This window comes from Lepus europaeus, chromosome 11 (genome assembly GCF_033115175.1).
Source record: "Lepus europaeus isolate LE1 chromosome 11, mLepTim1.pri, whole genome shotgun sequence".
Classification (NCBI taxonomy): domain Eukaryota; kingdom Metazoa; phylum Chordata; class Mammalia; order Lagomorpha; family Leporidae; genus Lepus; species Lepus europaeus.
In genome coordinates, this window is record NC_084837.1 from 86,737,528 (window position 1) to 86,764,708 (window position 27,181).

Consider the following 27,181-nt stretch of genomic DNA (forward strand, 5'->3'; position numbering starts at 1 on the left):
ATGGCATCCTGTTGGGAGCTTTTAAGGGGCCCTGCGGCAAGGCCCTGCTCAGTGCCTCCCTCCAACATGCTTTAGGGAAAGCCTGTTTAAGGCCTGTGCCCTTGCCCGTGGGAGTAAGGTCAGGGAAGATTCCAGTTAAATTGCAGCCTCAGTCATGACCTCTGTCCTCTGGCTCAGGACCCTTGGGTTCCAGGCCAGAATTTGACCAAATCCCCAACGCATTTCCCAAGAGCAGGATGACACCCTGGCCTACTGATTTCCAAATCACCTCTTCGGGAGTGGGGGTCAGTCACGGGAACTGGTCTTTGTTGTAAGCCCCACATAGGTGTACAGAGCAGGCTTCCATGGAAGGCTTTAACCTTGGGAGACTGTCCTGAGGATTTTGGAATAGTTTAATGAGTGGAATCGGTGGCAAGCCAAGGGCTGGGCCTCAAACCTATGGTGGTTTCCATCTGTCCTGCTGGACTGGAAGCTTCTGCCCGCAGCAAAGGGAACAGCGTGATTGAACCAGTGCCTTAGTTCGTGATCTGGCTTGGCATCAGTAGACACAAAGTGCATACTGAATGTATTAATGAGTAAATAAATCTATCCATATCTTTTCATCAAACTTAGACCCCCACATCCCTAAACTTCTCTTTAGCGATAGCTTTCATGAGATCTAAGCTTGTGGATATACCTGTATAAAGAAGTCCTTGTTCTGCTACATGGTGCTAAGAACTTTTAACCTAATAACCTATCGTAATGTAGATATATTTCACAATCGATCTACTCTCATTACTCTGTAACAAAGACCAAACATGAAAATAATGAAGGTTCTGTTTCCCTTAGAAAAGGACCACCGGTCCCGGTTGTGTCCTCAGTTGTTCCCCGACACATGGTAAGCACGCCGTCCGCTCCCTGAATCCCAACAAAGACCATTTAATATCTGTGAATCCCAGCTGTCCTGTTGCACAACTGCAGGCCGCACACTTCTGACCCTGCGGGCCACAGTGCAGGCGGCCCCGGGGGACACGGCTGTAGCCACTTGCAGCTGTCCTGGCTGGGGCAGGCCCCATGGTTCCCATGGCACCACTCCCTATGTGCGCATCTCATTGAAAAACTGGAATGTTCACAAAATATGCTGTGAGCATCACGAAAAGTGAACAGATGGCCGGCTGGCTCTCCAAATATTTTGACAAGATAATATTTTAAAACACACCTTCACAATAACCCTAGGTATATTTATATGCACATATATTAAAAGCAAATGTACCTTTTTTTTTTTTTTTTGACAGGCAGAGTGGATAGTGAGAGAAAGAGAGAGAGAGGTCTTCCTTTTTGCCGTTGGTTCACCCTCCAATGGGTCTCCCTTCTCCTGGTCTCCCTTGCGGGTGAAGGGCCCAAGCACTTGGGCCATCCTCCACTGCCTTCCCGGGCCATACAGAGAGCTGGCCTGGAAGAGGGGCAACCGGGACAGAATCCGGCGCCCCAACCGGGACTAGAACCCAGTGTGCTGGCGCCGCAAGGGGGAGGATTAGCCTGTTAAGCCATGGCGCCGGCTGCAAATGTACTTCTTAAATGCTGAGGAAGATAGAAACCAAATAGTACAGGGCTTCCGAGGAGGAGGAGGAACTGGGGATGAAGGGAAAGGGGATGGCGCAGGAGAGCTTTGCCTCTGGATTTAGTATTTTAGTTTATGTAAACACGCATTCATGTATTATTTTCATGTATTATTTGTCTGATAGAAATGGGAGACCAGGAGAAGCACCTGGCTCCTGGCTTCGGATTAGCATGGTGCACCGGCTATAGTGGCCATTGGGGAGTGAACCAACGGAAAAGGAAGACCTTTCTCTGTCTACTCTGTCAAATAAATAAATAAATAAATTATAAGCAACTACATCCACGTGGCTTCCTTGCTCTGAATCCTTCAGTAGCTCCCCACTGCCTTCCAGCTAAAGTCCATGTTACACAGACTACGGCAGGTCTGGCTCTCCACTCTGCTCTTCGTGAGCCCAGTGTGCTCCCTACCAGTCGCAGGGGCCCCCCAACCCCATGATGCCTCAACCCTCTAGGCTTTGGTACATGCTCTGCCCTCTACCTGGATGCCTCCGGTCGGAGTGGACACCCTCTTTACCCCCAGGGCCACGGATGTGTGAAACACTGAAAGAGAAGTAAGTACTTGATTTTCCAGACTAATCCAATCCTTGGAATACCATCCACTCGAAGCTTCCCAGCGCACAACTCACTGCAGTGCTGCCCACCAGATTACGCAGAGAGCCAGGATGGGAAGTGAAGCTGTCCCCTCACTGCCAGACCAACTCTGTCAAGTGCACACTGCAGTGGATTAGTGAGCAGGCGTGGAGTGGGCATTCTGGAGCCGCCTGACAAAGATGCTGACATGGCTGTTCTGAAGCTTGCTCCCTAAAAGCTGCATCAAACCGGTTATATACAGTTACTTGTAATTAATAGTTTACTGTCCTCTGGGACGCAAACCTGCGTTCTGTCCTTGGGCAAGGCAGTTCTCTGTAGGGCTGGCTCCCTTCTCTGAAACACAAATCCAAGTGTGGCCTACGTGATATAAAGTTCTTTCCAATTCTAGTATGTTAGATTCTGTACATGTATGAGACACGGCTTAAAGAACATTACACAGCCCTTCCCAGAGCTGCTCTTTATTGTATTCCCCTCCTTGCTTCTAAAAAGGACCCATAGAAATGCCTGTTTAATAGAAGCAAAATTTTATTCCTGGAAACATTAGTTTGCTCATTATTACCCTTTAAAAGTTCCTAAGCAAAGGTACCCCATCTTTTCTATCACCTGCCAACGTAACAATGAGTAATTTTCTCTTTCCTTCTCTCTCTTTTAGAAGCAGAGAGACAGAGTGAGCTCCCACCTGTTGGTTCACTTCCCAAATGTCTACAATAGCCAGGACTGGGCCAGGCTAAAGCTGGGAGCTAGGAACTCAATCCAGGTCTCCCGTGTGGGTGGCAGGATTCAATTACTTGAGCTGTCCCCAAAGCCTCTCAAGGTCTGCCCCACAGGAAGCTGCAGTAGGGAGCCAGAGCTCAGCATGAGCCTCAGGTTCTCCAATGAGGTGTGGGCGTCTCAACTGGCACCGTAGCTGCTGGGCTAAACACCTGCCCTGTAATCCACTTTCTGGAAGAACAGCAATGAGAGCACCACAAGACAAGAGTTGCACTATTTTGCCCTAAAATATAGCAGCTTTTCTCTGTAGGGTTCTAGAAAAGTTCATGAATCTTAGAAGTAAAAAAATGAGAAAAAACTAAAATCTTTATGAAATTGTCTAGTACAGTATCTACATGTCCTTCAATTCATTTCTGAGCACAGACACCTAACACCTTACATTCCTTAATTAAGGACAAAAATGTCTGCAGGGGCCAGTGCTATGGTGCCTGCAGTACCCGCACTCATCCGGATGCCAGTTTGAGACCTGGCTGCTTCACTTCCAATCCGGCTCCCTGCTAATGCGCCTGGGAAAGCAGTAGAAGACAGCCCAACTGCTTGGGCCTTGAACCCATGTAGGAGACCTGGAAGAAGCTCCTGATCAGCCCAGCTCTAGCCATTCTGGCCATTTGAGGAGTGAACCAGCAGATGGACAATCTCCCGCTCTCCCTCTGCCTTCCAAAAAAAAAAAAAAAAATTACTCAAGTGTGCAGACAGAGGCGTGGTAGTGGAGCAGTCAGGCCTGCACATTGGAGTCAGATGGCTGGAGTGTGAATTCTGGCATTCTGGAAAGATGAGGATCTTGCCAGTACCTGCTTCACAAGGTTACTGCAAAAATAAAAGTAGAGAGTTCAGATCCAGTCCTTAGACTCGTGCTGGAACATGGTAAATGTCAGCTAATAGCAATGGTACTGAGAACCCGCTGTGAGCCAGCCACTGGCTAGGTGTCCTATCGTTTCTGGTCCTCATGACACCCCTGGCAGAGCAGGTACAATCTGTCCATTAGTGGCTACGGAAACAGGCTCCGAGAGGTTACAAAGCAGCCCTGGGTTATGCGCAGTGGCGGCTGGAGCCAGGCTGGGTCTGTAGACTCTAGGACTGCCTGTCGATGCTGCACTGTACTCTCACCTAGAGATTGTTTGATGAAACCAGGTTGTATTGCCTTAAAAACAATTATAAACGCAGTAAACATCCTTTTGGCAGCTGTTCTCAGCAGCTCGATTTTATGCTGAGACATTTCTTTTGTCTTCTAAACCAGGGTAAATCTTTTCTTCTCAAGTCTGCTGCAGTCCGCAGGTCCCCATGTTGGGCTTGTCACTAGCCAGCTGGTGGTGGGCCGCGTTTCACTTCTAAAATGACATTCCGAGTTACACAGATCCACTCCTGTCCTAAAACTGTTCTCTTCCTCCTGGTCTAAGGCGGCTCCACAAGCTGCTGCTGCCACCCAGAGGAGCAAATATCGCTGCGGGCCCGAGACGGACGAGAGAGTAGTTAGGCCACGGTGATGCATTAGTCCAGGGCCTCCAGAGAAACGGAGCCAACAAACTGTGCCCATGAGGCATCCCCAAGTTCGTGGAAAAACTGCGCATTAGGAAACACTTGTGCGTGTATTTCAAGATTTTTTTTTGCAGCAACATAACCTTAACTTTTTTTTTTCTTCTTTTATTTATTTATTTTTTTTTGACAGGCAGAGTGGATAGTGAGAGAGACAGAGAAAAAGGTCTTCCTTTTTGCCGTTGGTTCACCCTCCAGTGGCCGCTGCGGCCGGCACATCGTGCTGATCCGAAGCCAGGAGCCAGGTGCTTCTCCTGGTCTCCCATGCGGGTGCAGGGCCCAAGGACTTGGGCCATCCTCCACTGCACTCCCGGGCCATAAACCTTAACTTTTAATTCCATTTCTATGAACTTTTTGGAGTACCCTCATAAATAACTAGCTCATCCTTGTAAAAGACTATACAGCAGACTTATAGTTTGAAGCAAAATAATATAAGGGTAATCATGCTCCCATTGCCCAGCCAAAGGACCACATAACCAGACCACACGTAAGAGCCTCCTCTGCAGCCCGAGCCTCTGCGCGTGTGACAGTGCCCCTCAGGCCTTTGTCCTCACAGTGGACTCATGGTTTGGAACCTCACACTGTTCACCTGCTCTGGTGTCTCCATTATATGCTCAAATACGTCTGCTTTTATGGTTGCCTCCAGAGGCTGGTTATACAACAAACACTCAATACCCAGGATGTCCATGCAACCTCATTTGCCTGGGCAGGGAGAGTCCTGGTTTATGCCTGTTGGCCTGGAGTAATTATTCTAAGCGCTTCCGTCTTCTCATTAAAGTTAGATGAGCAATTATACAATCACTCTGTTGTTGAATGAACAATTGAGTAAAAAACTTTAGCTGATAACTCTAGGCAGGAAAAGCTAACACAGAAGGACCTCAAAAATCCCCCAGCAGGGGGCCCTAGAAATTGAGATGCCTGTATCCCACACTGGAGCACCTGGCTCCGATCCCTGGCTCCAACTCCCTGCCAGTGCAGACCCTGGAAGGCAGTGGTGATGGCTCGGGTAACCCACATGGGAGACCTGGAGTGAGCTCCCAGTTCCTGGCTGTGGCTCCAGCTGGAGGCTGTTACAGCTATTTGGGAGGGGAGGGGATACCCAACAGATGAGAGTTCTCTCTCTGCCACTCAAATTAATTAATTTTTAAAAATTAACAGTTGCACTGTTTTTAAAAATAACCTGTCTTCAAAATCTATTCACATGCCAGTTAGTTGCCCTTGCTCTTAGGGTATGATATAATCTCCTTGAGGTTGACATTATAAATCCAAATTTTATTTAAACTTCTTTTGTTATTCAAAAAATGCTGCTTTTTACCATTACTCAACAAGTGGAAAGTGAGGCCTTCCATGTTTTTGACAGTAATCTTCTCTTTCTCCAACAGTGTCATCTTTTATTTTAAAAGTCAAGGCAATTCCTTATAAATAAGGCTTTTAATAAGTGACAAGTATGGAATAGGTTCTTGTCCATCTTCTTCTTATTTAATGCACTGTTGCATAGCAACAACTGTTTTCACCAGCTTCTTCTTCGCTGGAAGTCTGAGAGTCTGAAATCTGCATTGGCTTGGTGGAGCGTGGGAATTTTTTTGGTGCCAAGGGTGCAGATATCCGTTGTAGAAGTCAGTAGCTGTGAGTGTTTTCTTAAGCATCACTGATCGGACGCCAAGCCAGCCATCCTAAAGGACAGGAGACAGATAGTGAATAGGCAGGGGTGGCCAAATTGAAAAACTAAGGACATTTTATAAAATTTTTAACGTGGAAGCAAACCAACCTTTACAAAATCCCAGCTGCAAATAGCACCATACAGGGTCACACACACACAATTCCTTGGCTCTAAAAGTTTATTACAGGGGGAGACTACACCTATTTACACCTGACGGGAGCAGAACAAGGTGGGTGCCATTTGCGTGGTGCTGTAGGGCTCTCTGAACACGTCTGTGTCTTATTGTGAGTGGTCATTGAAACATAATCAACTGGTAGGCAGAAGCAGTGTCACCTCCACTTTCGAAGGGCAAACCGAGGCCCAGGGGTGGGTGACTATTTGTCTGAGGTGGCACAACTGGTGAGTCTCAAATTCACGTGTCCTGCAGCCCTGTTTCTGAGAACACACCGCACTGGGTACTCTACCTAGGCAGACCCAGCCAAGGTCAGCAGGACACAGACATGCAACAAGGCGCCTGGAGCCCCTGCAGGGGGATGAAGAGGCCTTCCGGCCCCGCGGTCTGTGTAAGGCACGTCAAGCCATCACCCGTTTTAAACATGCTCCATGTCTTCCTGAGCATTAGCACACGGCAGGAAATCCCCAGGACACGGAAGGTGGAACGCTTCTCAGGAACATGCCGTGCAGTGGTTCCACAGTTGCTTTGCACAGTGCATAAATCTCTCCGAGCACTGCTGGGCACCAAAGCAAGCAGGAGCCTTGCCCTACGGCAGCTCCGCCAGACACCTGGATATGACCGTCTTTCAGTTACCAAGCACAAGAGCCTGCTGGTTAAGCTACATTACTCCAAGTACTCAGACAGCATTCCAGGCACTGAATCTTCTTTACTGAGTGACAATATTGCCTTGGCAAAACTTCATCACTTTCAAAAAGTTATGCTAGGAATTCCAGTATTTCTTAAGAAAATCAAGCTGTCTATAGGCCCAATATGATGCACAGGCAGTGACTGAGTTAAGTCTGAACTAAAAATGATAAATGATACAAACTATAAACTGAGCAAAACAAGAATGGGAATTTCAAACTAAAGGAAAATATACCTTGCAACAAACCAGCAGTATTTGCAATTGCTTGTGGTATATTACTGAACCTGGAGTAACAGTCTGTCCTGTTAGTTTCGGATCTGAAGAATGGGCCGGGGGGAGAGAAAAAGAAAAATAATTATGCAACTTCACGGTACTCCTTGAAAATCGAAAACCACCTTGAGAGGCAGAGCTAATACTGGCAAGGACGACCTTGCTGATGTCCTGACTCTACCTCCACAGTTGCAGTGAGTCAGCCATGGTGTACTCGTACATCATGAACCCAAAGGGCAGCTTCCCATACATCGGCTACAAGGCCCTCACCCCATCTCCTGGTGACCGCCTGAAGTGCCGAATCTGCAAGTTTGGGGAAACACAGGCTACCTTGGAAGATTCAAGCTGGTCCTCCCATCTTAGCCCAGGCAAGCCCCAATTCCTAGGCACTGGGGAGCTCTAACCGTCTCTGGACTAGCCCAGCTCTGCGGCTCATCCTCCTAACTACCACATTAGAAGGGCGCTGACTGGCCTTAGAACAACCTGCAGTGTGGAGCGCAGTGCCCTGGCCCAGATTCTCACTGGGCAGCCTGCATACGTTCATCGTGATATTCACAGAAAGAAGCTAACCACACCTTTAGGTATGAAATCACAGAGCTTTAAACAGGATAGCAATAGGAGTTTGCCTACTTCCCCGGTTCTCGTGATGATTAAATATGAAAGTACACGTGAACAGACATTGCAAAGAATAAGAGAAGTGAATGTAGACTATTATCATTACTGAACCGAAACAGAAATAATCTGTATTTTTAGTAACTATGTAAAATGAACACAATTTCAAATAGACTGTAGTGAGAACATCTTCAACATCAGCTGTTCAGTTAGTACCAGCAAGGACTGAATTGTTAACTTCTACCAAATCCAGAAGTTTAACAGTATTCTCCATCCAGAGTGTCTGCAACGGAATCTGCAAATAAAATACAAGGAGGGGTAAGAACGGAATACACGCAACCCACAAGCCCTCCTATTTTGTGTTAATCTGGTCTGATTTTTCTCCCATTTCCAGAGAAAGTGGGAACTCAGCCATTAAATTTATGACCCAGAACATAAGCCTGATTCTCCAGGATTTGTAAGACCTTGAACATTATTTGTAAACCAATGTTTGTATCTAATATTTCCAATTAAAATGTACACTTTAACAAATGCCAAGCATTATAGCAGTTATGTTAAAATCATTTTTTAAAAAGTGACAAGTCTGTATTCCCACCCCCAGATGTAACCACTGTTAACAGTTTGAAGTGGACTTCCCTGTTTGCCAACAAATATTATTACAAAATTCTAGAACACAGGTTCACAAGGACCTTGCTACTTTACATGGACAACTTTTCTTTACTACACACTTGTCTACTTCACTCTGATCTGCTGCAGATTCATAATTTATGCAACTAATGCCTTTATCATGGGTATTTGTTTTTTCAATTTCTTGCTTTTATAAAATATAAACAGCCTTGCAGATTTACCTTTGAGCACTTACATATTCTGGAAAATAGTTTTAGTGTGGGCTTTTAAGTGGAATGCCTGAGTTATACAGCAACAACATTTTGCTGTTAAATTGCCTTGATAAGTAAAAAATAAAGACAATCTATTGCTGGTTATGCTTAGTGAGACTGATGAACTTTTCACATATTTATTTTACTGGTTACTTATTTCTTATAAACTGTCTATTTATGCCCTTTGCTTGTATTTTTTTAAAAAATGGGTTGTTCACCCCTTACCAATTTGCAGAAGTATTTTTTTTTTTATTTAGGAAAGTACCCCTTTAACTCTTGTATGTGTTATGAATATTTTTCCTAATTTGCTGATTTTTACTTTTGGAGGCAGTGATTTTTTTCCATGAGTAAGTTTTAAAATTTATTTTAATTTTTAAGATTTATTTACTTATTTGAAAGGCAAAGTTAAAGACAGAGGTCTTCTACCTGCTGGTTTACTCCCCAGATGGCCACAACAGCCAGAGTTGGGCTGATACAAAGCCAGGAGCCAGGAGCTTCTTCCACATCTCCCATGTGGATGCAGGGGCCCAAGCACTTGGGCAATTTTTCAGGTGCATTAGCAGGGAGCTGGATTGAAAGTGGAGCAGCTGGGACACAAACTGGCACCCATATGGGATGCCAGTGCTGCAGATGGTGGCTTTTACTGCTATGCCAAAGCACGGGCTCCATTTTTATTTTATTTTCAATTTTTAAAGATCTATTTATTTAGTCCTTTGAAATGCAGGGAGACAGAGACAGAAGGGATGAAAGAGAAGGAAAGGGAGAGAGACAGACAGAATATCTTCCATTTGCTAGTTCATTCCCCAAATATACACAATAGCTGGGCCAGGCCAAAGCCAGAACCTAGGAATTCCATCCTGGTCTCCTACACAGGTGACAGGGGCTCAAGTACCTGGGCCATTATCCACTGCCTTCCCAGGTACATTAACAGGAAACTGGATTGGAAGTGGAGCAGCAGGAACCGGAACTGGCCCTCCCACGTGAGATGCAGGCATCCCAGGCAGCTCAACCTGCTGTGCCACAACGCCAGCCCCTCAAAGGATTTCTGAGTCATGATGACCGAAAAGGACTCGCGTTGACTGAGAATAATGAACATGCCGGCACAAGCTCAGAACATACAGCTCTTGGGCCCCCGGAGGGCAACTCACCTTCTCATCAGAGCACTGCAGAAAGGAAAGGGACGGTGAGAATACAACTGCAGGACCCACTGTCACTACCGGCAAAACGCTATGTTGGCATGGATTTCAATCCCTTTATCTCCTTTGACCCTGATGGTTGGGCACATGATTAACCCCACGCTGGAGCTGCAGAAGCAACTCTCAGAGAACAGGGAGGTCTTGCTGAGCAGCTCAAGGACCACACCCCATCCTGACTCCGAGATAGGTGCCCAGCCTTTTGCAGCACATAGCTCTTCCCAGTGAATGGGAGAGGGCAGGTGCGGGAGAGAGAGATGTGAAAAGATTTCAAGCTATGGGCCTAAACTGCAGCTCAGAAAGTTGTCTGCTTGCTATTTCTACCCGGATGTCTTCCAAGTATCTCAAACATAACGTGGTCAAAATCCCATCAACTCTACTTCCAAAGCACAGTCACCACTCAGACGTCAGCTTAAACATCAGCTCGAGAGGCCTCTCTGTCTACCCACCTGAGAGAATCTTCAGTTTACCATATGGAACTCTCACATTCTCTGGGATTTTTCTTATTGATTGGCTTGTTTGGTGCCTGTCCTCCCACACCACTTCTATTTGTAGGCCCTAGCACATTGCCTGACACACAACAGGCCTTCAGCGACTGTTTTGTTTACTGGGTGGATGAATAATAGCAGCTGTCACTGAATGAGTGCTTGCTCTGTGCCAGGTACTGTGTGTTTTCTGCGCATTCTATCAGCTCTTATCCTCCCACAAACAAACCAAAGCTCAGAGGTCAAATAACTCCCCACGTCTCCTAAGTCACCGTCTACAAAGCAGCAGAGAAGAGAGCCCAGCTCTTCCGCCTCTGAAGTCCCGGCTTCCTGACGTCGCTCTGCTGCAGCGGGAAGAGCACAGCATCCGCACTCAGACAGATCTTGCTCAAAACCTAACTCTGACCTAGTAAGTGACAACGGGACCTTGAGCAAAACTCAGTAACAGTTCACTATCTATGGCTAATCTCAATACACTCAACTTCAACAGGGGATGATGGTCACAATGACAGCACGAGGCTGCACGGAAGAATCTGGCATGGTGAGGACATCCCACCAGACTTCAGTGAGAAGCCATCCACAGGGGCCGGTGCTGCAGTGCAGCAGGTTAGTCTGCTGCCCACAACACGGGCATCCCATGTGGGCACCGGATTGAGCACTGGATGCTCCTCTTCTAATCCAGCTCTCTGCTGTAGCCTGGGAAGGCAGTGGAAGATGGCCCAAGTGCTTAGGCCCCTGTACCCACGTAGGAGACCTGGAAGAAGCTCCTGGCTTTGGCCTGGTCCATCCCTGGATGTTGTGGCCATTTGGGGAATGAGTCAGCAGATGGAAGATCTCTCTCCCCCTCTTCCTCTCTTTCTCTATAACTGCCTCTCAAATAAATACAAATAAATCTAAAAAAAGAGTCATCAATTTGGTAAACCCAGAGTGCCAACAACATAAGAGGCTATCAAAATGGAAAAAAAAAAACAACAAAAAACCTCACAAACTTATCAATGAACTGAGAATTTAACTTAGAATTTTTTTTTTGACAGGCAGAGTTAGACAGTGAGAGAGAGAGAGACAGAGAGAAAGGTCTTCCTTCTGTTGGTTCATCCCCAAAATGGCCGCCAAGGCCGGCACGCTGCACCAATCTGAAGCCAAGAGCCAGGTGCCTCCTTCTGGTCTCCCATGCGGGTGCAGGGCCCAAGCACTTGGGCCATCCTCCACTGCCTTCCCAAGCCACAGCAGAGAGCTGGACTGGAAGAGAAGCAACCAGGACAGAATCCAGCGCCCCAACTGGGACTAGAACCCGGGGTGCTGGTGCAGCAGGTGGAGGATTAGCCTAGTGAGCCACGGCACCAGCCTAACTTAGAAATTTTAACAAGCTGTTACAGCTCTACTCTGTGTACCATGTGTGGAAATCAATTATTTGGGAATCTGATTATAGAAAATTGGCCAAAAGCAGAAAGACATACTGGAAAAAGCTATGGACTAGAAGTTGGAAGATGTAGATTTGTTGTGCAGTGACTGCATACCCCTAAGTTAGTCATCTCATTTTCATTCCAAATGTCTATGAAATGGGATAATAAAACCTGGTTATAGGACATTGTAAATATATACTTGAAAATGTTTTATGAACTCGAAAGCCTCTATAAAGACTTAAAGTTTAAACAATACATAAAAGAAAAATTTCAGATTTCCTAGGTCCAGTTTGAGATTCATTCCTAAATACATTTACAAAGCAAATAACAGGCAAAAGAAAACCCAAATAGATAAAACTATAACCTGACTCGCCAACTTACTATATTTCCAATGGCACGATAAAGTCTGAATATTTGCTCTGAAGTTTGTTCTTCCCATTTTATACAGCTGGTGCCAGCAGATATCTTAGGAGCTATAAGATAAAGCCAAGAACAAGAATGATCATCAGGTTCAATGTCCATGAATTGATAAATACTGATGTTGAGTAATGGATTCAAGAGAATTCATTACAATATTCTCTCAACATTTATATACATGTTCAAAATTTTCCATAACATAAAGTAAAAATAAATTAGCCAAGCAAGTACCAAAAGAAAACATCTGCAATGCTGGCATCCCACATAAGCACCGGTTTGAGTCCCAGCTGCTCCACTTCTGATCTAGCTCCCTGCTAATGCACCTGGGAAAGCACTGGAAGATGATCCAAGTCATTGGGCACCTGCACTCATGTAGGAGACATGGAAGAAGTTCCTGGCTCCTGGCTTCAACCTGACCCAGCCCTGGCCAGTGGATGAAAGACCTCTTTAAATATATGATCTATATTATATGTAGACCTCTTTATATATATAATATATATACACATATACATATATGTGTGTAACTCTTTCAAATAAATATTTTAAAAAATGAGTGAACTTGTTTATAACATTGAGAGTAGAAAATGCTCTTCTAACTGTGGCTCAAAGTCCAGAAACAATTAAAGATGGACAAGTCAGACTCACAAAAATACCCTTTCTTAAACAGGACTGATTACATTAATCAGCATTCCTATGGGATGCTGACACGGCAGGCATCAGCTTACCCTGCTGAGTCACAATGCTGGCCACAAAATACACCTTTTTATAAGACAAAAAGAATGTTGAATTAAAAAAGAAACAAACATTATAATCTGACTGTATACCCTTAGTAGTTTATCTCCTAAGGTCAAAAACCAAAGAACAATAAAACCAACCAAAAAACCTTCAAGAAAGTTTGTATCTTAATCAGTGTTTTAGTGTAGGCAATAATACTAGTATTATAATAGTGATATTATGTTATACATAGCAAATAAATAAATAGGGATATTCGCACGGCTTTAAAATATTAACCCGTGGCCAGTGCCGTGGCTCACTAGATTAATCCTCCACCTGTGGCACCGGCACCCCGGGTTCTAGTCCCAGTTGGGGCGCTGGATTCTGTCCCGGTTGCCCCTCTTCCAGTCCAGCTTTCTGCTGTGGCCCAGGAGGGCAGTGGAGGATGGCCCAAGTGCTTGGGCCCTGCACCCTCATGGAAGACCAGGAGGAGGCACCTGGCTCCAGGCTTTGGATCAGCGCAGCACGCCAGCCTTGGCGGCCATCTTGGGGGTGAACCAACGGAAGGAAGACCTTTCTCTCTGTCTCTCTCTCTCACTGTCTAACTCTGCCTGTCAAAAAAATTTTTTTAAAAATTAAAATATTAACCTGTGGGTTTCCTGCTAATTGCAAAAGGGAAAACATTTTCTTTATATTGGACAATCTGGTGGCTACCATCTCAACCAAGTGACCAAACTTAGCTTCACTAGCTTTGGTACAACCTGATATTGAAGTGAGGTTTCTCCGTATGTAACCTTTTAATTAGTTTTAGCTTTTGAATCATTATATATTTTGTCTATTCAAAAAGTAAAATCATAAATAAAAATCTTAAAACACCCATGAAATTAAAACCAAAGTGAGGAGCCGGCAGGTAAAGCCGCTGCCTGCAGTGCCGGCATCCCAAATGGGTGCCAGTTCGAGATCTGGCTGCTCCACTTCCAATTCAGCTCTCTGCTATGGCCTGGAAAGCAGTGGAAAATGACCAAGTCCTTGGGCCCCTGCACCCACGTGGGAGACCTGGAAGAAGCTCCTGGCTCCTGGCTTTGCATCAGCGTAGCTCCAGTCATTGCAGCCAATTGAGTAGTAAAACAGTGGATGGAAGACCTCTCTCTCTCTTTCTCTCTACCTTTCCTTCTCTCTCTGTGTAACTCTGACTTTCAAATAAATAAATAAAATCTTAAAAAAAAAAAAAAGAAAAAAAAAAAAAACCACAGTGGGTGTTAAAAAAAAAATGAAGTGAAACAAATGTCATGGAAACACAGTATCATCTATGAAATACTCTTTCCAAAAACTTTTAACCTGAATCTCATTAAACCTTTAGAATTTCTAATTTTTTTTTTTTTGACAGGCAGAGTGGACAGTAGAGGGAGACAGAGAGAAAGGTCTTCCTTTTTGCCATTGGTTCACCCTCTACGGCCAGCGCGCTGCGGCCGGCGCACTGCGCTGATCCGAAGGAAGGAGCCAGGTGCTTCTCCTGGTCTCCCATGGGGTGCAGGGCCCAAGAACTTGGGTCATCCTCCACTGCACTCCCTGGCCACAGCAGAGAGCTGGCCTGGAAGAGGGGCAACCGGGACAGGATCGGTGCCCCAACCGGGACTAGAACCCGGTGTGCCGGCGCCGCAAGGCGGAGGATTAGCCTGTTAAGCCACGGCGCCGGCCTTAGAATTTCTAAGTTATAGTAAACCCAAGCAGAAGAAAACAACCCAAACAGCACTGGCAGGAAACGAACCAATTAGTTATCTGGCTTGGACTTTTCAAAAAGTCAGTGACATAGAGAGGGAAAAATAGTGGAGGAATAATTTTAGATTAAAGAGACTAGAGATTTGGGGCTGGCACTGTGGTGTAGTGGGTAAAGCTGCCGCCTGCAGTGCCAGCATCCCATATGGGCACCAGTTCGAGTCCCGCCTGCTCCACTTCCGATCCAGCTCCCTGCTATGGCCTGCAAAAGCAGTAGAAGATGGCCCAAGTCATTGGGCCCCTGCACCCACATGGGAGACCCAGAAGAAGCTCCTGGCTCCTGGCTTTGGATTGGCACAGCTCTGGCTGTTGCAGCCAATTGGGAAGTGAACTAGTGGATGGAAGACCTCTCTCTCCCCCTACCTCTCCTTCTCTTTGTGTAACTCTGACTTTTAGATAAATAAATAAATCTTAAAAAAAAAAAAAAGCATTTGGGGAGTGAACTAGCATATGGAATAGCTCCCTTGCTCTCTCCCTTTAAAAAAAAGAAAAAAAGACTAGAAATTTAAAACTAATTACAGCTTCTAATTACAATCTTTAAAAAAGTATAAAACAGATTTTTAGACAATTAGGAAAACTTAAATATGGACTAGACACTGGATGCTTTTAGGGAATTAATTTTTCTTGGAAATGCATGCTAAAGAATTTAGAGACGAAAAATCATGATTCAAACCACTAAATGAAAAAGCAAAGTTTACTACACACACACACACACACACAGAGACAGAGAGACAGAGAGACAGAGACGGAGAGACATGGCCAAATAGTGGTAATTGTTGACTCTGGGGTAAAACTGGTATTTACAATACTAGTCTTTCAATTTAGTTCTGGGTTATAACACTTTCCAAAATAAAAGAGGGGGCACTCAGCCTTTAGTCAAAACTAAGGGGAAATGGGGCCAGCACTGTGGTGTAAGTTAAGCCTCCATCTGTGGCACTGGCATCCCATACAGGCACCGGTTTGAGTCCTGGTTGCTCCACTTTAATCTAGCTCCCTGCTAATAGCCTGGGAAAGCAGTAGAAGTGCTTGGGCCGTTGCACCCACGTGTGAGATGCGGAAGAAGCTCCTGATTCCTGGCTTCAGATTGGCTGAACTCTGCTGTTGTGGCCATCTGGGGAATGAACCAGCAGATGGAAGACCTCTCTCTAACTCTGCTTCTCAAATAAGTAATTAAATCTTAGAGAAAAAGAAAAGTACAGCAAAGACGCCCATGTGCCCAGATGCATCACGACAAACCATATCAAAGATGTTCAGTCTGTGGCTTTCACTCACCGTACGTCACCCCCTCAGCTGGCTGCTGCCTGGCACGGTTCAGACTTTCAGGCAGATTCTTCAGAACTGAAATAAGCTAGAGAGAAAAGTGAACACTCACGATGAACAGGGGAGTGTGAGCAGAAACACATTACAAATCTGTTCCATGAGACTGTGGCAGGGTTGGGCAGTGAATGGACTCCGGCTATGAGGACACAGGTCTGCTGGGGGCAGTTTCAGTGAGATGTGGCTCTCTCTACCTCCAGGTCACTGAAGTGCTTCCAGAGAGTGCTGGGTTTTGTCCGGCTGTGCCAGCTCTTGCCATCAGGACGAGCCGTGCTTGATTCTTCACTCCCTGCTCCCTCCCCACCACAGGATGTAGGCAACAGAGCCTCGAGGACGGAGAATGTACCCTGGAGTCACAGGCCAAACACCAGTTCTGCTAGTACTAGTCGTCTCGCTGTGCAAAGTTATTTAACTTGTCTTTGGCCTTCAATGTCATAAATCTATGAAACAACTGACAGCAATAATACCTCCAAGCTTAGCTGGGAAGGTAAGACAAAAAAATCCCTTGAGGACAGACTTGGCACACAAGCCAAGGCAGCACTATTGTAAGGTCACTTTCAAGGTGAGTGCCCAGAATGGGAAGTGCCATCCACATAGCTTGGAAAATATTTTCCTGTGGTGTATAAAAACAAACTGATTTATAGGAAGAATATTTAATCTTTAAGCATCTGCATCATTAAGACCCTGCTGTTTGCAGACTCAACGAGCTGTACAAAGCCACAGAGAGAAGAAAGATTATCTATGGGTAGGGCGGGCAGCAAGATTCCAGGGCAGAGAGATGCAAATGCCTGGAACCCAGGCCCAGAGGTGGGAGGAAAGCTAGGTCACTTAGGACTCAGCCTGACAGGTAGGGAGTGAGACTCGGAAGCCTGGTCTAAAGACCTCACTCTGAAGTGCTAGGGAGCATCTGACATCTCCTGTCTCATCTGAAAGCTTTCATTAAGGACCCGCTCTGTACAAATTCTCGAAGACTTACACACGATCACAAATGGTGGATTAATTTTTAGGAAGTTAGGGATGGAAACCACTCTATTTATAATTTTTTAAACAGAAGCTTAAAATTATACGCCATAGAATTGCTCATTACAACCAAATGAATGGAGAGCAGAGGGACACTGCAGAACCCTACCATGTTGGCCCCCAGTCTTGACAACACCGCTTCTAACTCCTTCGCAGTGCTCCTGGGTGGCACAGGAATGGTTTCCTGCTTGACAATCGGGCCTACGTCAAACCTAGTGCAAAAAAGAAAAGAGCAAATAATAACAGGATTACTATTTTTTAAAAGATTTTATTTATTTGAAGATAGAGTTACAGAAAAAGGGAGAGACAGAGAGAGATAGATCTTCCACCCACTGTTTCACACCACAAATGGCCGCAACAACCGGGGCTAAGCCAGGCTGAAGCCAGGAGCTTCATCAGGGTCTTCCATGTGGGTGCAGGACCCTAAGCACCTGGGTCATTTTCCACTACTTTCCCAGGCACATTAGCAGGGAGCTGGATCGGAAGCAGAGCAGCCAGGACTCAAACTGGCACCCAGCATGGCGGCTTAACCCACTAGGCCACAGCGCTGGGCCCAGTATCCTGGCTTTGGCCCCAGGTTAGCCCTGGCCATTGTGGGCATTTGGGGAGTGAACCAGTGGACAAGAACTCTATCCATTTCTCAAATGAATAATTAGAAAATAAAATTTTTTAAAAAGAAAGACAAATGATCAACATTCACAAAGACTGAATAGACTCATCAATCATCACATACACACCACCTAGGTTTCAGAATTATCAGTTTCACTGCTCGTGTTTCATCTACCCTCTCCCTTTTTCCTAAAGTTAAAGTAAATCATATATGTCATGTTCTTCTTGTGAATTACTGCTTTTTATAGGAACATCAGGTGGTAGCAGGTATAGCACTAATAAACTCAGTAATTTAAAATAATTTTTAATTGTAGGTATGAAGAAAAAAATTAAATGTTTAAGACAATTTTATTACACATCGACATACCAACATATTCCTTCTTCAGGCTTCAAGTATTTTTTAACCATCATTTAGCAACCAAGACCAGGAGAATGAAGATTCAAAACAGCTAACACAAAAATTCATGTCTTGGGATGGGCATTCGGCCTAGCAGTTAAGATACAAATCCCATCACTGCCCAAGTTTGATTCCCAGCTCTGTCGCCTGCTTTTTCCCACCAATGTAAACCTTGGGAGGCAGCAGGTGATGGGCCAGACAGCTGGGCCCTTTTCACCCCATGTGAGAGACCTGACTGAGTTGCTAGCTCCTGACTCTGGCCCCGGCTACTACGGGTATTTGGAGGCGTGGACTGGCAGATGGGAGTTTTCTGTCTGTGCTTCTCTCCCTTTCTGTCTCTCAAACTGGGGGGTGGGGGTGGGGGGGTGGGCATCTCATATTTATACAATGTTTTTAATAAAAAATCCAGGGGCTGGAGCTGTGGTTTAGCGGGTAAAGCCACCATCTGCAGCGCCGGCATTCCACATGGGTGCTGGTTCAAGTCCTGGCTGCAGGCCGGCACCAAAGTGGGAGACCTGGAAGAATCTCCTGGCTCCTGGCTTCGGACTGGCTCAGCTCCAGCCATGGCAGCCATTTGGAGAGTGAACCAGCACTTGGAAGACCTCTGTCTCTCACTCTCTGCATCTGCCTCTCTGTAACTCACTCTGCTTTTCAAATAAATAAATAAATCTTTTTTTTTAAGATTTATTTATTTATTTATTTGAAAGTCAGAGTTATACAGAGAGAAGGAGAGGCAGAGAGCGAGAGACAGAGGTCTTCCAAGTGCTGGTTCACTCCCTAACTGGCTGCTCTGGCTGGAGCTGAGCCAATCTGAAGCCAGGAGCCAGGAGCTTCTTCCAGGTCTCCCACATGGGTGCAGGGGTCTAAGCACTTGGGCCATCTCCTACTGCGTTCCCAGGCCACAGCAGAGAGCTGGATCGGAAGTGGAGCAGCTGGGACTTGAACCAGCACCCATATGGGATGCCAGCACTGCAGGCAGCAGTGCTACGTCACAGCACCAGCCCCAAATAAATAAATCTTTAAAAAAAAATCCAGACGTTAATAATATAACTTATTTCAATTAACAAGCTAAAATTTTCACATTTAAAAATATTTTCACATGTAGAAAACCCTTGAATTTATTTAATTTTACTTATTTGAAAGGCAGAGAGAGAGAGAAAGAGATCTCCCATTTGCTGGTTCACTCCTGAAATGTCCACAACAGCTGGGAGTAGATAAGAACAAAGCCAGGAGCCAGGGAACTCAGTCTCGGTTTCCCACGTGGGTGGCAGGGACTCACCCACCTGGGCTGTCACCTGCTGCCTCCCGGGGTGGGCATTAGCAGGATGCTGGAAATGGTGACGTGGGGAGGGCTGGACGTGAGCCCAGGCACGCTGATACGGGACGTGCGAGCCCCCAGCAGCATCTTAACTGCTGTGCCAAACGCCAACCCCTCACAAGGACTTCAGAGAGATACTGCATTAAGTACTAATAGGCATACGGCTCAAGTGAGAAACCAGGAAGAAAACACAGAGTATAAAGCAAAGGAAGCACTCTGGTGCTACAGAAATAACTAAGTACCATCCACCCACTCCCCTCCCCCCAGACTGATATCAGCATCTATCACAGGAGTCCCACGAAAGCGCACTGCACCTTTTGGGTCTGATCTGCATGATGGTCACTCCAGTAACCGCGTCTCCATGCAGCACCGTGTGGATGATCGGAGCTGGCCCACGCCACCTCGGGAGGCAGCTGGGGTGCACATTCAACACGCCACTGAGTCAGAAAATGCAGAAATTAGTTTGCCAGCTTTATCATTTAGTCACTGCTACCTGCACTAACATCCTGCTTTGCTTTCTTTTTTTTAAAATAAGCTCATGACATTATCAGTTAACTTTCTATTTTTTAAGATAATTTATTATTTTAATTTTTAAATTTTTTAGAGATTTATTTATTTGAAAATCAGAGTTACACAGAGAAAAAAGGAGAGGCAGAGAGAGAGAGAGAGAGAGAGAGAGAGAGAGAGGTCTTTCATCTGCTGGTTCACTCTCCAGTTGGCCGCAACGGCCAAAGCTGCACCAATTTGAAGCCAGGAGCCAGGAGTGTCTTCTGTGTCTCTCACGTGGGTACAGGTGCCCAAGCACTTGGGCCATCCTCTACTGCTTTCCCAGGCCATAGTGGAGAGCTGGATCGGAAGTAGAGCAGCCAGGTCTTGAACCAGCGCCCATTTGGATACCGGCATCGCAGGCGGTGGCTTACCCTGCTATGCCAGAGCACTGGCCCCAACATCCTGCTTTTCATTACACTTTCCCCCAAATTTAAAAGAAACTGACTATTAAATCTGGTCTTACATTACCTGAAAGGAAAAAAAGTCAGAGGCCAACTCAATGTTCATTCTCTTATCCTAAGAAAGGAGTAAAACTTAATTAAAAAAATATTCCAGGGGCCAGCACTGTGGCTTAGTGGGTAAAGATGCCACCTGCAGTGCCGGCATCCCATTTGGACACTGGTTCAAGTCCTGGCTGCTCCACTTCCAATCCAGCTCTCTGCTGTGGCCTGCGAAAGCAGTACAAGATGGCCCAAGTGCTTGGGCCCCTGCACCCATGTGGGAGACTCGGAAGAAGCTCCTGGCTCCTGGCTTTGGATCAGTATAGCTCCAGCCGCTGCAGCCCTCTAGAAAGTGCACCATCGGATGGAAGACTCACACTCTCTCTCTCTCTCTCTCTCTTTCTCTCTCTGCCTCTGCCTCTGTCTCTCTGTAACTCTGCCTTTCAAATAAATAAATAAATCTTTAAAAAAAAATATTCCACAATAGCTCATGGCTTCTGGGGATTTTTACACAAAATTTAAAATGCACTTACAAGGCCGGCACCGTGGCTCAACAGGCTAATCCTCCGCCTAGCGGTGCCGGCACACTGGGTTCTAGTCCCGGTCGGGGTGCCAGATTTTGTCCCGGTTGCCCCTCTTCCAGGCCAGCTCTCTGCTATGACCCGGGAGTGCAGTGGAGGATGGCCCAAGTGCTTGGGCCCTGCACCCCATGGGAGACCAGGAGAAGCACCTGGCTCCTGCCTTCGGATCATCGCGGTGCGTCGGCCACGGCGGCCATTGGAGGGTGAACCAACAGCAAAAGGAAGACCTTTCTCTCTGTCTCTCTCTCTCACTATCCACTCTGCCTGTCAAAAATTTAAAAAAAAAAAAAAAATGCACTTACAACTACTATATGAGAACCATTCAAACTCTATTATGCATCTTACAAACACAAACTGTATTTACAGTCACATGATTACCCTTACTCCATTCAGTTTGTATACAGAATTTCTAAAATAAGCTCCTAGAATCCCCATCAAATGATCTATTTTAGACTTTAACACAAAAACTGTTAAAAGAGACAAAGAAGGGGATCAATTCAACAGGAAGATGTGACTATAATAAATGTATATGCACCTAATTACAAGGCACCTGGCTGTTTAAAAGAAATGTTTAAAAAAAAAAAAAAAAAAGGAAACGTTAATGGATCTAAAGTTAGACATAGACTCCCATACAATAGTAATGGGGGAGTTCAATACCTTACTTTCAGCAATGGACAGATCAACCAGACAGAAAATCAATAAGGAAACAATAGAGTTAATGGATGCTATAGACCAAATAGACCTAATGGATACCTACAGAACTGTTCATCCTACTGTTACAGAATACATTCTTCTCACCAGTGCATGGAACTTTCTCTAGGACAGACCACAGGGCAGGCCATAAAGCAAGTCTCAGAAAATTTAAAATAATTGAGATTATACCATCCACCTTCTCTGACCACAATGTAATGAAGCCGAATATCAACAACTCAAGAATCTCTAGAACATATGCAAACACATGGAGACTGAACAACATGCTCCTGAATGAACAGTGTGGGTCATAGAAGAAATCAATAGAGAAATAAAAATTTGTTGAGGAACAGTTATTTTTTTCATACTATTTGTTGAACTCCTTAGTATAAAAGTTTACCTTATGTGTATGAAGTTAACTGAAAATAGATCTTAGTAAAAAATAAGAATAGGAATAAGAGGGATGAAGAAGAAGGGTTCTTCGGGAAATTGTCCTGGAAGAAGTGCTATTCATCTGAGCAGGTGTTGGTCATGTGAAGAAATGAGGGTAATAGGAAGGGTATTCGAGAAGACAGTGAGGTTTTCCAAGCAAAGGAAAGACGATAAGGAAAGGTGGGTGGAAGGAGAAGTCCCGCACACCAAGGGAATGGTGTGTGGTTGTGGATGCCAGGAGCCAAGCCTGAGAGGTGAGCAGGGCAAAGGGGTGAAACTGGAGGCGTCCAAGTTAAACTGTACTTTCACGTTTGGTTTTTCAACACATCCAGGGTATGACCTGAGTCATCCAATAAACTTTTGTTTTTATTAAAATTCTGCCCTGATTTCAAGATTGAGAATGCCAAAGACTTACGGGAGGTGGAGAGGGCAAGGTTTAGAGGAATGTTGGCTAAAGGATACAAAATTTCAGCCAAACAGGAAGAATATACTTAAGAGATTTATTGTACATCATGGTGACTACAGGAATAACAATATGTTGTTTGCCTGAAAGTTGCTAATAGAAGAGATTTTAAGTGTTGTCACCACAAAAAGATGGTGTGTAAGGAAGCATATATTAATTTGCTTAATTTAATCATCCTACAATATGTGTGTGTATCACAACATCAAATTGTATGTCATATATATATTTGTTATTTGTCAATTTAAAATAAATAAACACAATTTTAAAAATCGAAAAAAAAAAAAAGAATGCGGGTGGGAATGTCACTATGGTGGGAAGAATCACTATGTTCCTAAAGTTGTATTTATGAAATGCATAAAGTTTGCACACCTTAAATAAAAGGTTTCTGGAAAACAAACAAATGATCTCTTTACCTTTGCTGCTTATCCTAATATACCTATCTACCACTGCTACGCAAGTTAATACTAATCTGTAATTAGCTTAATGATGTCTCCATCAGCATGAGTGTGCACATGAGCTGTTGTGTACATAGTGAAGTTTTATATTCTAAGTCCTTCTGTTCAGCCCAGTCCTATTCATCCAATGAATATTCCCTGGCACAACCCAAGTGCAAGCACCGTTCTAAGTGCTGGGGATACAAGTGGCAGCAAACTAAACAGAAAAAAAAATCCTGCACCCCATGTGCAAAGAATAGGAGATAAGCAACACAAAACAAAATGCTGTATATAAAAGCTGGTCAACAGTGCTGGGAGCTGTGGATGAAAACAAAGCAGAGAAGTGGGCAGGGGTAACAGCTGGGAGACTGCAATTTTCATAGTGGTCAAAGAAGTTCTTAGCAACAAGACATTGAGCCAAGACGGAAGTGGGTCAGGGACTAAGACGCGGCTAGGGAGAAAAGCTTTCAGGCAGATGGAACAGTAAGTACAAAGTCCCTGAGGAAGGTAAAGGCTTGGCAAGGTCAAAGTGGAACCGGAAGCCAGGATGGGACAGTCCAGGTGTGGCCAGAGAGCCAGCAGGGCCCAATCCACGTGGGTCCCTGCCAGGTACCATCAGGGCTTTGACTTATTCTTCTGAGCAGGATGAAGAACTGCCAGAGGCTTCTGAGCACAGCAACAGGGCCCAACTTATTCCTGAAAGGGACCGCACTGTCTGCTGGCCAGGTAGAACACTGGGAAGGCAGAGAATAGGAGGAGGCCACCACGGCAACACAGTGGGGGCAGCGGCAGTGGGAATGACGACGGAGTCCAGGCAGGTTCTGAAGGCAGAGCCAGCAGGATTTCCTGATGGACCTGGTATGCGGTGGGAGGTAAGAAATCAAGAATGACTCAAGGGGGCCAGTGCTGTGCTCTAGACAGCAGAGCCACCGCTTCCACCGCTGGCATTCCATATGGGCGCCAGCCGCGATCCCTCCAATCCAACACCCTGCTGATGGCCCGCGTGCTTGGGCCCCTGCACCATGTAGGAGACCCGGATGAGGCTCCTGGCTCCTGACTTCAGCCTGGCCCGGCCCGGTCATTATAGCCATTTGGAGAGTACATCAGTGGATGGAAGATCTTTCTCTGTCTCTCCTTTTCTAACTCTGCCTTTCAAATAAATAACATAAATCTTTAAGACTCTAGGCTCTCAGACCTATACAACCTGAAGAATGAAGTGCCACCTCTTGAGATACAGGTTCTAGGAGGAGCAGATGTTAGGCCAAAGTCCAAGAATGTAGCCTTGAGCATCTTGAACATAAGGTGTCTATGAGACATCCAGGCTGAGCTAGAAGGAGAAAGCAGGTGTTAGGCAGCTGGAAGGACCAACCTGGGAGCTGTCAGCACATACGTGGAATTCACATCAAAGGCCACAGAGAGTGATAAGGAACTTAACACATGTTGGCAATTCATGCCACAAATAAAAAGTCTTGAAAATGCTACTATAGAAAGTATCACTCAGGTTCAAATTATCACATTTTAGATGCCCAGTTCCTTTATACAGACCAAGGTCACGAGTCTGTATTTCCTTATAAATAAAACTTACTAGGGAAACTTAAGAATAAGAGCCTCACTCAAAAGTCGGCCAAACGAGGCGACGACTCCCACGTCGTACTCCCCAGCGCCCACATCCGGCCACTCGTGCACCGGCAGCCGAGCCTGCGCTGCGAACTGCTTCACTGGCAGCCCTCTCTGCGATGGCGACGGCACGGTGACCACCTCCAGTCTGTCGATCAGCGCTTCCTCCTTGTTCTCCCTACGTTAGAAAGGTCGGAAGAAAAAGGAAGCAGTGGTAAGGGAACGACTCGGACCTCAACGACGTCGCACACTGCTAAATCATCTTTGGGAATAAAGTCGTGAAGGACTCAGGGTTAAGTGATTAGAACCAGGGCAGAGGTGGTATCTGGGCTAGTGGTTAAGAGACCCCCGTTCCACGTCAGAGAACCTGGGTTCAAGACTCAGCTCTGGCCCCTGACGCCAGCTTCCTGTGGATGCTCACTCCAGGGGGGCCGCTGTGACGGCTCAAGTGGTTGGGTGCCTGCCACCTCTACAGGAGGCCAAGATCCAGATCCCAGCTCCTAGCTCCTCCCCAGCCGCTGTGGTCATGTGAGGGGTCAAACAGTGGATGGGAGATCTCTCTGTCCCCCTCTCTCTGCCTCTCCAACAACAACGAACATTTAAAACCCATGCAAGTGGAGACTGAGTTTTGTTTTTTATTTAACTTTAATCTTGAAGAGCCGCATGTGGCTGGTGGCTACCATCCGTGGACAGCATTATTCTAGCGAGCTCTAGAAACACACACGGTACATTTTACACAAGTAGGCCATTATATATACTGTTCTGCATTTTGTTATTTCCTACGTATGCTACTGTGTGAGTCTTTTTAAAAATGGGTAAAACATACACACTTGTATTTCCAGAACTCAGTATTTCTAGAAAGAGAAGAAACAGAACAGTCTCTGGAGAGAGGAACCAGAAGGCAGAGGTGGAAGGAAGTGCCTTTTCACTGTATATCCCTTTAATTTATGGAATTCTGCACCGCAGTCATGTCTCTTAACAATACTTTTTATTTATTTATTTACTTGACAGGTAGAGTTACAGACAGAGAGAGAGAGACAGAGAGAAAGGTCTTTCTTCTGTTGGTTCACCCCCCAAATGGACACCACAGCCGGTGCTGCGCCGATCCGAAGCCAGGAGCTTCTTCCTGGTCTCCCATGCGGGTGCAGGGCCCAAGCACTTACGCCATCCTCCACTGCCTTCCTGGGCCACAGGAGAGAGCTGGACTGGAAGAGGAGCAACTGGGACTAGAACCCGGTGCCCATATGGGATGCCGGCGCCGCAGGCGGAGGATTAACCTAGCGAGCCATGGCACCGGCCCCATCTTAGCAATACTTTTTAAAAAACAGGCAAAAATATCTACCATGGGTATTAATATTTCATGGCAGAACATGTAGAACTATCTCCTTGTTCCCACCTGCTTGGTACTCCAGCACCAGCGTGTGTACATTTACTTATTAAACAGGCAGTGCCCGCACCTGTTGAGGAGTTTGGAGAAAAGGAATACAGACCAAGGCACTAAACAGAAAGCTTAGGAGCAATGGAACAGCCAGGGGCCGGGCCGGGGCACAGGCAGCCACAGACTCCCGTGGCAACCTGGGAACAGCGGCCTGGAGGGCGTGGCGTGAAGGGCGTTGCGGGGAGTGGGCACGGAGGGGTGTGTGCAGGGGGCACGGGAGGGGCTCACTGCACCAGGGGCTATTGTGAAGCATCTGCAGGGACCATGTGACAGAGGTGACTGCCAGGGACACGCAGTACAGGAACAAAAACCTCAGCTGCGGGACACTGCTGTGTGTGGCATCGCCAGCAAACGGCACGCAGGGGCAGCCACCAGACGCCCTCCGCCTCACCCACATTTCATCAACACTAAACGTACACCTGAGAGTTCTGGCTTATGCGGTTATTTATTACTGAAAACGGTTCTTCCGTGGACCTTGTTTCGGCTCCGCACAGCGGACAAAGGGAGCGAGCCGGGGCCATGCAGAGAGGCAGCCCACAGGGTCCACGGGAAGCCACGCACTGGATGAGGGGCGGGCAGAGGAGCAACAGAAACGGGGGCTCCCGAAGGCAGGGTCGGCTTCGGGCGCGATCCGCTCAGCCGATGACCTTGGGCAACCTCTCCGAGCCCCGGCCTCCTCGCAGGCGGCGCGGGAAGCCTGGCCGGGGGTGCGGGCCTGGCCCCGCGGGCGCGCCGGGGGCTCGGAGAGGCCACCACAGCCCGGGGCGGGAAGCCGGGTGCAGCCCCGCGGCCCCCGGCGCCAGTGGCTGACCTCCCAGGAGACGCCGGCTCTGGGCCCACACCGCCCCGGCGCCGCTGCCTTCCGCCACGGGGCGGCCGGGCCCCGCAAGCCCCGGCCCCGGTACCTGGCGGCGTGCAGCGCCCGCAGCGCCTCGCGGGCGAACTGGTCCGTGCCGAAGAAGAGCACCCGCCAGGGCGGCTTCTCGCGGACCCGGGCGTCCCGGCCGTCTCCTCCACCGAGCCCGGTCAGCGCCCGCCACCGGGGGCTCGGCCTCGCGGCCACCGCCCCACCGGCCAGGCGCGGTCCCCAGCAGCGCCGCGCCAGAGCCCTCAT

The 27,181-nt window shown here is 46.7% G+C and overlaps 1 protein-coding gene across 1 annotated transcript; it reads right to left on the bottom strand.

Moving 5' to 3' along the window:
• Nucleotides 1–1,899: 1,899 nt before the first annotated feature.
• On the bottom strand, nt 1,900–27,181 carry MTFMT (mitochondrial methionyl-tRNA formyltransferase). Its single transcript, XM_062206131.1, has 9 exons — nt 26,973–27,181; nt 24,598–24,807; nt 19,738–19,860; nt 17,209–17,311; nt 16,035–16,110; nt 12,237–12,328; nt 8,113–8,191; nt 7,249–7,331; nt 1,900–6,167 (listed from the first exon to the last, which is right to left on the bottom strand). Exons 1-9 carry the CDS (start codon nt 27,179–27,181, stop codon nt 5,970–5,972), a joined length of 1,173 nt encoding a protein of 390 aa, XP_062062115.1. The 3' UTR covers nt 1,900–5,969.